The following is a 13733-nucleotide window of genomic DNA, read 5'->3' as shown; positions in this document are numbered from 1 at the left end:
TGTATGATGGTTTGCGTAGAAAGATTATTTAAATTTTCTGTCGAATTCATGAGGGCTTTCAATTGTTGTCCACTTGATTATGCCATTATGTGTTGGGAATGAACATCATCCAAATCTGCATACAAACCTTTAAGTCAAATTGAGCACATATGAGCTACCTATGCCCCAGGAAAACAAGTAAAAACCTTCAACTTCATATGTAAAAGTGTGCAATATTTTTTAGAAACACATTTTTTTAAAGGCATGATTTTATAAATGCTGAAATTTTTTTGATTATTATAATATCCTATTGTCATCTAACATCAATTGATGGCTACAATATGATACGATACGTTATGTAACAAGACGATATGATACGCCACAATGTGATGCGACACGACACGTTACGATAAGATAAGACATGATACAATACAATGCGATGCGATACGATATGATATGACACAATGCACTTGATTGTCCAAATTTTCTTTGGACATTAGTGCCAATTGCAACTCTGTACAGCTACACACAACAAGAGTATCAGGCAAACAGTACACCACTGGTCGCAGAATAAAGCCATACATGCATAAAATCATGTATGACGCTTTCCTGTCTAAAATATACATTGAGTCTGGTGTAGTCCAAACACTTCAAGAGTACTGGTTGAGCTGTAGTTTTTTTCTGTACAGTGATGAAAGTGGGAATAAACAGCCTTTAGTTTAAAGAAGTTGCTCTTGTATTTGCAGGCTCTGCAACATCATACCTGAAGGTTTGTAGTGAAAATAAAATGTGTGAGGGGTCCTTCAGGATCTTGTGTGCATGTCTGACCACAGTATTTTCATCGACGGTGTCAAGGGACGTGTGTTTTTTCTTGCTGTTTTAACCAAGCTGTTTATTTCTGACTGTAACTGGACTGTGAGGGTATACTGGACTTAATTATTTACATGTAATTTTTTTTTAAATGCCTATAGTAACTATTTCCTTCTGGGACACAGCAGTTTAATCACGTAACACCAGCTATGTACATGGAGTTTACCCATTTTCCAAACAGCTCATGCAGTTGGAGCAGTTCTTGGGCACAAATGAGGATGAACCAATTTTTCCTGCTATGAAAACATTGTAAATTCTGTTCTGATTTTTGTTTGTGATTCAGCAACAAATCACTCACCCCGTCGCTTGGGTCAGTGGGGACGGGGGGCGGAGTCAGCAGTCCAGGGGGCAAGAAGCCGGAGAGACGACTCCGTAGCAGTCCACGAAACGGTGAACCTGAGGCACACACACAAGGTAGGACCCACAAAAACACAAAGCACTGGATAGACTCTATCAGTGAATGGTGAAAGTTCACAAGGGGCTTTAAAGTTTTTCTTTCCTGCAAGCATATATTGATTTGGTTGTTTTTTTTTTCACTTTTATACATCAAAAACACGCAAGCAAATATATTCCACGTGCAAAGCCGCTAAATCAAAGAACCACAATGTACTGTGTGTTTCTCATCGTGGCATTAAAATTGAAGTCTTCACTCCAAAACCAAAAAAGGCACATGGAGACCGTTTCTAAAATGTCAGCATTTCTTAATGTTACATGTCTGCTTGTCAGAAAATATCCCATCAGGGCCTTTTTATTTCCCAAATAATGGATGTGTCACCTTGGAGCGAAACCATCTTACGTCTCTTTGTGAAACTCATATTCTCTCTTTTTGTGCCTCTACATGACTGGCTATGTCCTCTCTGACCTCAGCGCCCCTCTGCATTCAAGCAGGCCAGATAAAACACACCTTTCGTTCTTCTCTTTCTCGCACACTTTTTTTTTTGTTACACAGAGAGTCACCTGAAAAAAAAAATGAATGGATGAATGCAGCCTCACTGAAGTGAAGGGATCGGGGGAGTGGGGGGTGAAGAGATTGAGGTGGGAAGGTGGGGAAGCGGGTAAGAGGGGTTGTCTGGGTAACCACATAGCTGAACCCGTCCCCGAGTGCTATCGTTTTACCCTCGCTACAATACCGGCCTTGTTGGTTGAAGGCTGAGCCGCGAGGAGGCGGGGGGGTTGGGAGAGAGAGATGGGGGAGGGGGTGGAGGTGCATACCTGTAGAGTCCTGCATGAGATGAAGGAAACCTTTGAGCTCTGAGATTTAAACACCGCAGCTCCAGCCTTATCACCCAGACACACACAGACAGAACGGCACATGTGCAAAGACACACACACACACACACACACACACACACACACACACACACACACACACACACACACACACACATGCTCACTTGTGGCACTGTTCGTCTTTAATGACACGTCTTTTGACACTCAGATGTACCTGTGAGTTATTAAAAAGAGCAGAATGTCTCATTTATGCACATGCACGCACATAGCACACAGGGATGCCTGTAGAGGTGATGACAGAAATGCATAAAGAGGCACGTAAATTCATCGGCTCCCTAATTGTGACTGTCAGGCTCTTCTTTAAATTTAGCCGGCCCCTCCTTCGTAAAACTTTGGTTTAGTCCCTCACAGTGGGGTGTCAGATCACAGGAATAGTCCATCTGGCTCAAGTGGGGATATATGTATGTGTTTCTCATTGTTCGTGATTTAACAGTGATCTGGATCCACAATACAAATGCACAGAGAAGAAAAGGGCCGTGTGATAAAGCTGAAAAATTTAACATAATAAAATATTCAGATTTTCAAATTTCAGTCAACATCAATAATTACTGACCCTTTTAAATAATAACTAAGAGGAAAAAAAATCCAATTCTAACACCTAACTTTTACTTTAACTACTTATTCTATTTATCAATGAAAATGACACTCATAAATGAATTAACACACAGGGCTCCAGTATGGAAGGATGTGATTGGCTGTTTATAGGGCGTTAACATGCTTATAGTTAATTCGTGCAACCAGACTTTTCATTTTCATTATGCGCATTTATGATGGTTTGCATGTAGTGCATTTAAGTGGAGCTACTGAGCATTCTATCAACCAGTTTCTTATTGCTACTGATGACTGATGAAGTTTCACCACCCAGACCTTGGACATAGTTTATGTTTTTTGGGTAGTTTTGTTGGTTCATCAAAGTTGTCCCCACAATTTGTTTTCTCAGCTACCTGAGAAGTTACCTATGCAGATAAGTTTGGTTTTATATGCCCGACATCAACTCTGTCCAGAAGTAATACCCTGGTTACTCTGGATCATCCACACAAGTCAAAGTTTCCACAGGGACTGTTCTCTATAAAATGTAGTGTCTTTCTAAATCTGTTTACATGAGCTGAGATTATTAGCTGATCAGCCGATCCACAGAATATTCACTAAAATTATATAGATTTATAAATAAAAATTGAGAAATGATTTGTTATTTAATATCATTAATGTGCAAAAATGCAAACTATTTCCTGTTTCAAATGTCATTAATGTAAATATTGAATGTTTTTATTTGTTTTTATTTTATTCTAATACTCACTAGTTGCAGCTATTTCATTTACAGTGAGATGTGTGGATTATCCACAGTAACTGGGATGTTGCTTTAAAAAAGCACAATGCTGCAGACATTTTTTTTAAAAGTGACTTTTCAGCATTTCTTGGCACCACAGATGAAATTTCTTTCACCTCTATTGTAGGCAGAAATCTAAGATATATATTTATATATAAACCTGAGTAAATAGCACCAAATCTATCCTTTGTGCTTGATCCAATTAAAGATAGGTGATAAAATCAATTTTATGAAGATTAAATTGGCAGTTTACACATCTGGATTATTTTTTTAACTGTTGCTCTCATTTAAACACATTCAAACCTGCACACATACATTCATATACAGTATGCTTACAAGTCAGTGCCTCTTCAAATGCAAAACACACATACAGAGGAGGCTGTGTTTGACTACACTGCAGTAAAGAGGAGGCTGCACAGCTTCTTCCAATACATAAACACACACACCATGCTGACACAGGGCGCATAACAAGGAACCATCTAAGATGAGTGACATAAGAGGAAAAGGAAAGTGAGACTGGCGGCTCAGCTTATGAGTTTGGTAGCTTTGTGTGGCGCCTCCTGTGCAACTCAAACAACAGTAACACACATGACAGACAGGAGCATGTCAGCATGTCGCTGGGTGTCTGTTCTGGTCTCAAAGGGTCTCAGTAGAGGGCTGGAGATCAGGCTGAGTCAGCTCGATGTACCAAACAACACACACACACCAGCATGTAGACACACACATGCACAAACACCCCGTGACTGGGCTTCCTGTAAAACAATCAGAGCATGAGGGTCCAAAGGATAGGGGGGCAAACAGAGAGAGAGAGAGATAGAGAGGAGGAATGCTGGATTTGAAGGACAGATGAGAGAGATGGAAGGTTTTGTAAAGAGAAAAAAAAAACATAGCTCCTACATCACAGAGGAGAGAGAGATGGAAAGACAGAGTTAAAGAGGAGAGTACAAACATTCCGACAAAGTTGCTGCTTGGCCCGGCGCATCTGAGTACGGTCCAACCCAGAATACCACACACACACACACACACACACACACACACACACACACACACACACACACACACACACACACATGCACAGACACACACACAGCCGCCTACACTTTGCCCTTGATGCCCTTGCGTTTTGTACGTGTGTGTGTGCGTGTGTGTGTGGCTGTTGCCCCGGTGCCAGTAAGGCAGCAGGCTGACTTGGCGAGCTCAGTGTCCATTCCCCAGTAAAGCCAGCTCTGCAGGCCCTTTTCCTCAGAACTGAGCTGCTAGCTGAGCAGAAACAGATGTGGGCTCCGTCCCCTCTGTTCCTCCATCTTGGCTCTGCATCATCATCACCGCAGATCCTGCCTCTCACTCCGAAAAACTGGGATTTCAGCAGAAACAGATGGACCGACTCCCTCAGCTCCTCCATCTTTGGTTCTACGTCATTGCCAAGTGCTGTGGATTGCAGGAGAAAACAGATGTGCGCAGTGACTGCCGTGTCCACCGCGTTGGCTCTGTGAATGGGATGTGAGGAAAATAAGACAGAGCCATAGACATTACACTGGTCTGCTGTGTTACGGCATGAAATGTGTGGAAACACATGTATCCATTACATTGAGGGAATATTAAATCTAATTCAAATGTACATATAGTTTTTCTGCTCTTCTGCCAGAAATTAATTTTGAGTAGAAATTCTCAAAGTTCATTTGCGCTTGCACAACAAAAAACAGAGAAAACATTTCGTGCATCTTCAGTGTTGACACAGTAAATCGAAACCAAAGGAATTACCACTAAAGATTTCTTAATTCCCAATCACAAGGACAATGTTCCAAGAGGGATATTTTGAAATAAGGAAAACCCGATTGGAATTTAATGTTTTGTCAGTTCTTGGCACGTTCATTGCCTCAGACTTGAAGAAACTTTTAGATCATATTTCTTTGAAATATTTTTTTTCTTGCATTTTTGTCTAAAATACATGTGTCTTTGGCCTCCTTTTGCCAGACATTTTTAATAATCATATTATAAAAGTGCCAACGACAATAATAATCAAAATTCAATTAACCTCGGCATGATTGGATTTATTGTGGAAGCTTTACTGAGCTTGACAGACTGTATGAAGTTACTGAATATTTTATTTTATTTTACCCTAAGATATTTCTTGTTTCACCCTGCTCATGGCATGGCTAGCTCAAACTAAATTGTGACCGTAAGTTGCACTTATTGGATGAATGTAAATGCTAAAACATATAGTGTTGTGGTAACATAAGGAGAACTGAGTGAGTAGTACCATTTTTGCTACATTTTTCTAACTTAAACTGCCATAAGCTACTGCTGATATTGAATTTGTTGAATAGAGCACGAGTGTTTATTCCTCATGAAATAAAAATTACATTTTTAAGGGAGTAAATCTCACTTCAAAACTTATTGGCAGTGGTCTCAGATCTCATCTCTTTTGGCCTTGGTTACTGAACTCATGTGCTGCAGCTACGTAGGCGAACTTTGTTAAAAGTTGCTGAAAATGACAGCAACATTGAAATAATTTGTCTAATAAAGCAGCTTTAATAGAGGTTTAAAAGTTGCAGCTAATGGTTTCATTATTAGTAAATCGCTTACCAGTGCTTCAGAAGGTAGTTTTAAACATTTAATTAGGACATTTGTTCCCAGGTTTGGAAAATCTCACTCAGTCCTGTAAGGTTTTGATGTCATCCTCATTTGCTCTTGTGGCCTTTGACCGAGTCCAGTCGTGACTCAGCTCTTATATGAACTATCAAACTCCTGTTCCAGCTCCTCCTGCTGTGACCGTAGTAACGAGCCTGGAAATGTGTGAAGACATTCCCACCCTTCCCCTTTACTGGACTGTTTTTGTGAATCGCCATGGCGATAATCTCAACCTCCTCCCCCCTCTGCACGCACACACACACACACACACACACACACACACACACACACACACACACACACACACACACACACACACACACAAACTCCAACCCCTTTGCACAAACCCAAATACGGCCATGTTTGTAGGGCAAGATGGAGGGCGGTGGGGTGGAAGACGGAGAGCAGGAAGGGGAAAGTTGAGAGAAGCAAGATAAGAGATGAGTTAAAAAAAATAAAGAGGAAGAAATATATGACAGATTCTTGGGGGACAGAGTCAATAGGCATGTAGAGAAAATAGATAGGAAACAAGGGATGGCTTTACCAGCAGAGGAATTTCTTTCCCACTGATACCGCATAACGGGACTGGTGGGATTAGAAGGGGAGGCTGTTCTCGCCAATCACAATGAGCACACCAGACGTTTCCCCATCCAGCTGAATGAACCTTGTGATTCACGCGATAAACTCTGCACACTATCAAACTACAGCCACCAACCGTTTTGCATTGACCAGAACTGGGTTACATAATATCTTAAGTCCTCTCAACTGCTTTCGCAAGATAAAATTCTGGTTGACTTAAACAAATTGAATAGACGCCTCCCCGAGCGATTTGCGAACACTTCTGCCAACCTTTGCTTTCTTCACATTGTACCGCACTTGGCTGGGCTTTAAATTGTTTTAGGAGGAATGGCACTTCTTTTACAGAGTTTATAGAACTTAACAAAGTTTTCTGAGTTCTTAGGGATGATGATGAAAGCGAGAATCACATCCAGCATGTTCATCAGCAATTCATCTATGATATAAAACAACAGTAATGGGAAAGCTAGTGTTAAATTAGTAAACTGGAACAACAGTGTAAGATTCGCTTTTCACTTAGTTGTCGTTATTATATTGAGGGATATGAGAGACTAATCTAATTTAAAAGTGCTGCATGCATGACATTCATATCCAAAACAAAGACGTTTTAAAATTGTGTTACCATGTCAAAACAAATTAAACATTCATACAGATCACTTTATAAAAAATTCTGAAAACCAGATTTGCAACGTGAAAGACGTGATTTCTAATTTCAGATCATTTTAATTGTTCTTGAAACCATACATGAGCTTGTGAGTCCTCTATTATATGCCAGTATGACCTCAATTTGTGAGTGACAGACTTTAGTAAATTGATCCCAGAAGATATCAGAATAAAGTAAAAATGCCTAAATTGTAGATATCGACAGGCCACTTCAGCTAACAGACAATCATCATATTCTATATTGTTTCAACTCTCCATATGGTAATGATTGGTTTTTGTTTAAATGTATGGACTTGAGTGCGTAAAGACGGATTACTTTATGTAGTCGATAATGACAATCTAATGTGGCTGCAAAGTTAAACACACACACACAATCATTTTTGGTGTAGACATGGCCTTGGTCAGTCTGTATCTGTGTCTCATTCCATCTGCCTTATCTATGTTTGCCTCTTTGTTATCCTTTTTCTTCCTCCATCACTGTCACTCTCTCCACCCGCCTCTGCTGTCTGTCAGTGGATTTGCCTTCCACTGCGTCTGCCAGTCTGCAGTCGCTCTTTCGACATTTTTTTGGCTGATCAGGGTCGAATGGGGTCAGGGTTCTGAGAAACGCATCCCCCATAATCCACCACCGCCTGGCCTGGTTGCTGTGCCGCTTGCTGCACAGACAGGCTTATATGAACACGCGTACATACACATGCAAACGTTCATTTTTGGAAAATCGCAGCGACTTTGTGCATCACTTGGCAGCTGACACTCTCATCTCTCCTCTCTTTGAGAGCTCGACTGGACCAGGTGTCGGCTTCTCTATGTTTACATGGACCCATAACACTTGATTATTCTGAGAAATTAGCTTATTACCGGGAGCTTGAGGATGCTTTGCATGTGTTTATAGTGCAGCTTAATTATTTTAGTTTCATCATAAGTTGGATTGTACTTTGGATACATGATCTTTTTTTATTATTATTGTTATTATTTCTTCCCTCAGAGTTGCACTTTCTGCAGTTTTTGGCATGCACACGCACACTCTCTAAAACCTTGTTATTCAAATGCGATTTTTCCAATCCCCCACCCTGAATAGAAAAACTAGATTTCTCATTGACTTGAAGTCCTTAAATCAAGTTACTGGAGAAAAACAATAATACCCAGGGTTCATATTTGCATGTCTGTCTGTTCCTCTCTGTTTTGGCATTTGATTTTGAATTTAACTTTTTTCTCTATTCTGCCCTTATTTGCTCTCTCTCTGAGTCCACTTCTCCATTTCTGTTGGCCAGTCTTTCTGTCCGTTCCTCCCTTTCTAATCCCCTTTATAAACGATCAGTGCTACGGCCATGAGAACCAAACCCTCACCATGACAACCACAATTTCAGGCATGTCCCAACAACTTCTTCACTGTGTCTGGGTGTGTGCATGTGTGTGTGGGTGAGTGTGTGTAGCCCAGCTGTTGAACAGATGGAATGCTCACTATGCAGCAGATGATAATAGTGTGGAATCCAAGGTCTGTGCCCCTCTCTACCTCCATTTTCCTCTTTCCTCTGTCTCAACTCTGTCCCCACTCCTTCAACTCTTTGCCTCCCTTTTGCCTTCCAGATGAGTGTCCCTCACTTTGCCTTTGTTCTCCCTGATCAGAGGCTTCTAAAGATGGGTATCATATCTCACTTTGTTCCTTTGGAGCGACACACCACACGCACCCTGTGGCCCAGTATGTGTGTGGAGAGGGGGCTGAGCGAGCGGCCGTTGCCACATTTTTCGCATTTTTTTCTCCAGGCCTTAAAGGTCTTTTTCTGTCCCAGAGCAGACAGACTGTGTCTAAGAACCACAAGCCGTCATGCAGGAGGAATGCAACCTCCTCAATGTCAAAGAGACGACTGACTTATTGAAGCACTTTATGCAAGTGACATAACTCACTTTTAAGTGTGTGACATTCGGAAAAAAGGAAGTTTTAAACATTTCTTGAGGAGGGCTGCAGGTACTAGAATCAGACAGCTGAGAAAGGAATGAAATGGACAGAGACGGGATGAATTTTTGAGAATGAGTGCCTTCACATAACTCGGTGTGTGTTCCTCTTCTTTGTTCCACATGTGAATAAGGATGTGAAGGAGTTATTTCAGGTGTTTTGAAAGTTCAAGGGGTGATAAAAAGGTTCAGAGACTGCGCCTATAGAAATAAAAAACCTGTAACCAATTTAAATTTGGCCGTCATCATCATGAAGGTAGTCCTCATCTGCAGCGATAAAGCGCTCTGCAAAGCTTGTAAAACTCCCTGGAAGTCCTGTTATACAAACATGTCAAGCATTGTCTGCAATGAGCGTTGAATCTCCTAAACTGTGTCAAAACAGCAACCCTTCAACTTGAACTTCGTTTTGGGGAAGAGGAAGAAGTCACAAGGAACCAAATCTGGCAACTGGAGCAGATGGAGAGGGATTGTTTTGTTGTTGTGGCCAAAAAAACTGGAAGTTCAGTAGAACTCTGCCTTGATAGTACGACCCTTGGGAGCCAACTCCTGTTGCACAACTATGGTAATGTGGAAGAAAACAATGAGCTTGCTCCTGATGTGTTTTGGAAACTGCAGACTCTTTCTCTGTGAAAACTGCTGTTGCTTCTCTGGATGGTACCTGCAGGCCAACTTCTTATTGCCAGTGATGATCCTGAACATGAGAGTTAGAATATCCCAGCTGCTGACTGACACAGAATGTAGTGTTTGCAGTCGAGGAAAAAATTTGCAAATGGGCACCTACCAATGGTCAAAAAGAGTCACATTACGCAGGTCCTTCTGCTCATGGCAATGCTCTCCTGACTAGTGATAGTTACTCCTTGCACATGTTGAACATGCGTGACTATGATGCACTCCACACGTGGACCATGAACAGTATTGCAACTTTTTGATTAGCCATCATAGAAGTCCTATTCGTTTTTCCGTAAAACAATCTAAGTTTTTGCTAAGTTGGAAAACTTTAATGGGTGAGATAAGCAAGAAGATGAAATGATCTGGTGACTGGATTTTAAAAAAAAAAATCTGAAGTCAAGCCTGTGTACATAAAATGTTTGAAGATAACTCTATAAAGTGTGTTATTGTGTAGTGTGCATTGCTAGCTGTAAGCTGAAGCTACAAGTAATACTTTATAGAAACTTCATAGAACATTTTTTAGGTAAAGTAATTGTTACACGTGGAAAAATATGATTTTTGACCTAGAGCTACACTCATAACACCACCTTACAGAGACACAACCCTTTTAGCCATTTTAGCTTAGCATAAAGACTGGAAGCAGGAGGAGCTACTAACCTTTTCATTATTTGTTAAGTTTACAGGCCAAATAAAGGAGACTTTAAGAAGTATCCAATTATGTTGGACCTTCCAACATTCTGAAGTGACCGAAAAAGCTTTATCAGAAACAAAGTTGAAATGATTAAAACTGATGATGACAATAATTTAGCAGTATTTTAAAAATACGAGTGACTTGTGTTCCTATGTTGGGGAACATTAAAGACGACATTAAAAGCAAACTCTTCAGTGGAAATATACAGTGAGGGAAATACTGCAAGAACCAGCGGCTCATCCCACTGCAAACGACAATAAATAAACCCAGGATTCCAGTATATTTCCAGTATAATTCCAGTATACTTTTGTGACTTTTCGTGAAGCCGGCCTAGATTTGTCAGGAGTGAGTCACACTACAGCTACTACCACATTGTGATCAGCGGTGCGCATCTGCTCTGCGCGTTCTGATGATGTCACAAAAGTTTGTGTAATCCTCGCCTCACATCCTCCTAAGCCTTCTCCTCCCTCTCTCCTTTCATCCCTCCCTTTCTCCTCCTCTCTGCTGATCCCTGGCTCGCTCTTTGTCTCTCAATTTCCTTGTGTTTTCGTACCTAATCTCTTACCCAGACTCCTCTTGCCTGTCCTCTCTCTCTCTCTCTGCACTCTGTCCTTCACTGTCTCTCTTTCTTCCTCTAAATTCCCCTCTCGCCTGGTTTTGGCTGCTGCCGCCGCTGCCTCCCCTCCCCTCCCCACCTCACCTCTACCTCCCCGTTCTCCCTCATTCCTCCTCTTTTCCTGCTGTCCGTTGTGCTCCCTCGCTCCGTCTGGCTGTCCTCAGTAATCAAGCACAGGCGGTCAGACACAGACAGGATGTGAGGTCAGACGAGGAGAGGAAGCGAGGGTGCGTGGGCCGCACAAAAACAGAATAGCTGAGGACATGGGGGACAGTGGGGACACATTAGTGGAGTGGATTAACACTGGGAAGAGGCTCAGTTTCTGCTGCAGCCGTCAGCATCGACTCTTTGCGGTTGAGCTCTGTGTTAAACACTTAAGCAGCTGGACAACCACAGCGAGTCATAACAGTCAGCAGTGAGGTAGAACTGTCGTGTTTTTCAAACTTTATTACCGCTCTCCTGGAATATTAAATAAGCCTGTCTGTTATCAGAAGCTGAGTTTGTGGTTTTTTTCCCCATCATTCTGAAATATTATGTATTATTCGGCCTACAACTGAAATGGCCTTGACTTGTACATGTTGTAGCCATTCAGTTTCTGGTCATTCAAACCTCAGCAGGGTTTTCCTTCAAGTTCTGGCTCATCCCCAGTGAAGCCATGAGTGACAGGTTGAAATACATACAGCCTGAATAATAAATACGAACAGCAGTTTCTGGGCGTTTTTTGCTCACTGTGGACTCATTTTCTCTGCAATATAGAGGCCCAGACCTCTGTGGAAACAACACAACCATGACTAGGAGAGGGAAGTCAAACATGCCTTTTTGTGTAGTGTAATAAAGTTAGGATGCCATAAATAATAAAATAGAGAAAAGCATAAGTTTTCAAAGTACGTCATCAAATTTCAAGCTTTGAGTTGGTTAAGCTTTCAGGCGGAATGATGAGTTAGTTGAAGGACTGTCAGAAAATTGATATGGATGATTTTTCCATTTTTTTCTTTTTTTTTAACAGTTTCTGGATCTGATAAATGCTTTAATATTGATGGTTTTGTTTAAATATAGCATGCCAGTGGGGTTTAAGATTATGTCAGAAATATTTACTTTGCTATTAAATACTTATTTTTCAGTGGAAGAAATCCCTTAAGTAGTAAAACAGAAGTGGGTGTTAAGTTTTAGATATTCAACATTAGAAAACGAAGGGCATTTAAAGCATCTATTTATTGAAATAAATGTAATACATATAGCCTGTCATATTATTTAAGGGTAACTTGTGTTGTGGGTTTCTTTTTCTTTCCTTTTTTTGAGGAGACAACACTGAATTATAATACTTATATATATATATATACTTATAATACACATTTCATTGCCGTCAACAGATGCAGTTTGCTCACAGGGGATGTTTTAGAATGAGGCTTGCTGATAAACTGAATTATTGAAGTTGAGAATCTATCACTGACTCATTTGTTTTAACTCCATTCACTGCAGTGGAGACAAAATAACTAAATAAAAAAAGAAAGGTACAAAGAGATGATATCTCAATGGACACTCATCTTGATTTTTAACTGAACGCCAACAGCTGAATTGATGCTGTAGAGGAACTCCACCGCTCCTCATCTCTGAGCTCTTAACTTCACTGAACAAGTAGCTACAGGACTGCAGCACTAAGCAGGCCGTATTCTCCTTTTTTTTTCCTTTACTCAGCTGTGATGAATGGGTGGAATAAGCTGGGTCAGTCTTTTATTTGACAGAGCGGTTCATGTCTGGAGCTATGAGTCTGCTTTTTATTCCTTAAAAGAGAAAAAGTCCAGTTTTGTCCAAGTGGATGAAAGAGGACAAGTGTATGTATATAAAAAAAGAAGAAGGAGAAAAAAGAAAAGGGGAGCGCTAATGAGCCAATGTGTCGAGCAGTGATGCAGAATGTGTACTTCACCTGTTGAACTCTTCCAGCGCTGCCAGCACACACACAGTAGCTTAACTCCCCTCCTCCTATCGCCCATCACCAACCTCCTGTAACCTGATACTGAGACACACACACACACACACACACACACACACACACACACACACACACACACACACACACACACACACACACACACACACACACACAGTCTGTCTTTTTTTTTGCTGTTGCTTTTTCTATTCTAACACACTCACACACAGGGAGGTCAAATTGAGGTTGTGCTTCCATGACATCACTGTTGCCATGACTCATATTGCCCCCAGGCACAGTAAGGCCCTCTGCTCCATAGAACCTGTCAGAGGCACCGACAGCACCCATACAGGACGGCTGTGGCTCAGGTGGTGGAGCAGGTTGCCCACTAATCTCAAGTTCGATCCCCGCGTCCCTCGTGTCCCTGTGCCATAGTGTCTTTGGGCAAGACACTGAACCCAAAGTTGCCTCTGATGGCAAAAAAGCAGCATGGACATGTGTGTGAACGAGTGTCATTCATATCTCCAAGAACACCCACATG

The 13733-nt window shown here is 41.3% G+C and overlaps 1 protein-coding gene across 3 annotated transcripts in view; it reads left to right on the top strand.

Moving 5' to 3' along the window:
- fndc3ba (fibronectin type III domain containing 3Ba) overlaps nucleotides 1-13733 on the top strand; it is a 103868-nt gene that overhangs the window by 53664 nt on the left and 36471 nt on the right. For all 3 annotated transcript variants that reach the window (XM_023271920.3, XM_023271912.3, XM_055006176.1), the window contains one exon: nucleotides 1133-1263. In XM_023271920.3, coding sequence (XP_023127688.2) covers nucleotides 1133-1263 — 131 coding nt within the window. The remainder of the gene's footprint in view (nucleotides 1-1132; nucleotides 1264-13733) is intronic.

This window comes from Amphiprion ocellaris, chromosome 20 (genome assembly GCF_022539595.1).
Source record: "Amphiprion ocellaris isolate individual 3 ecotype Okinawa chromosome 20, ASM2253959v1, whole genome shotgun sequence".
Lineage (NCBI taxonomy): Eukaryota > Metazoa > Chordata > Actinopteri > Pomacentridae > Amphiprion > Amphiprion ocellaris.
This window is presented reverse-complemented; position numbering and strand designations above follow the sequence as displayed.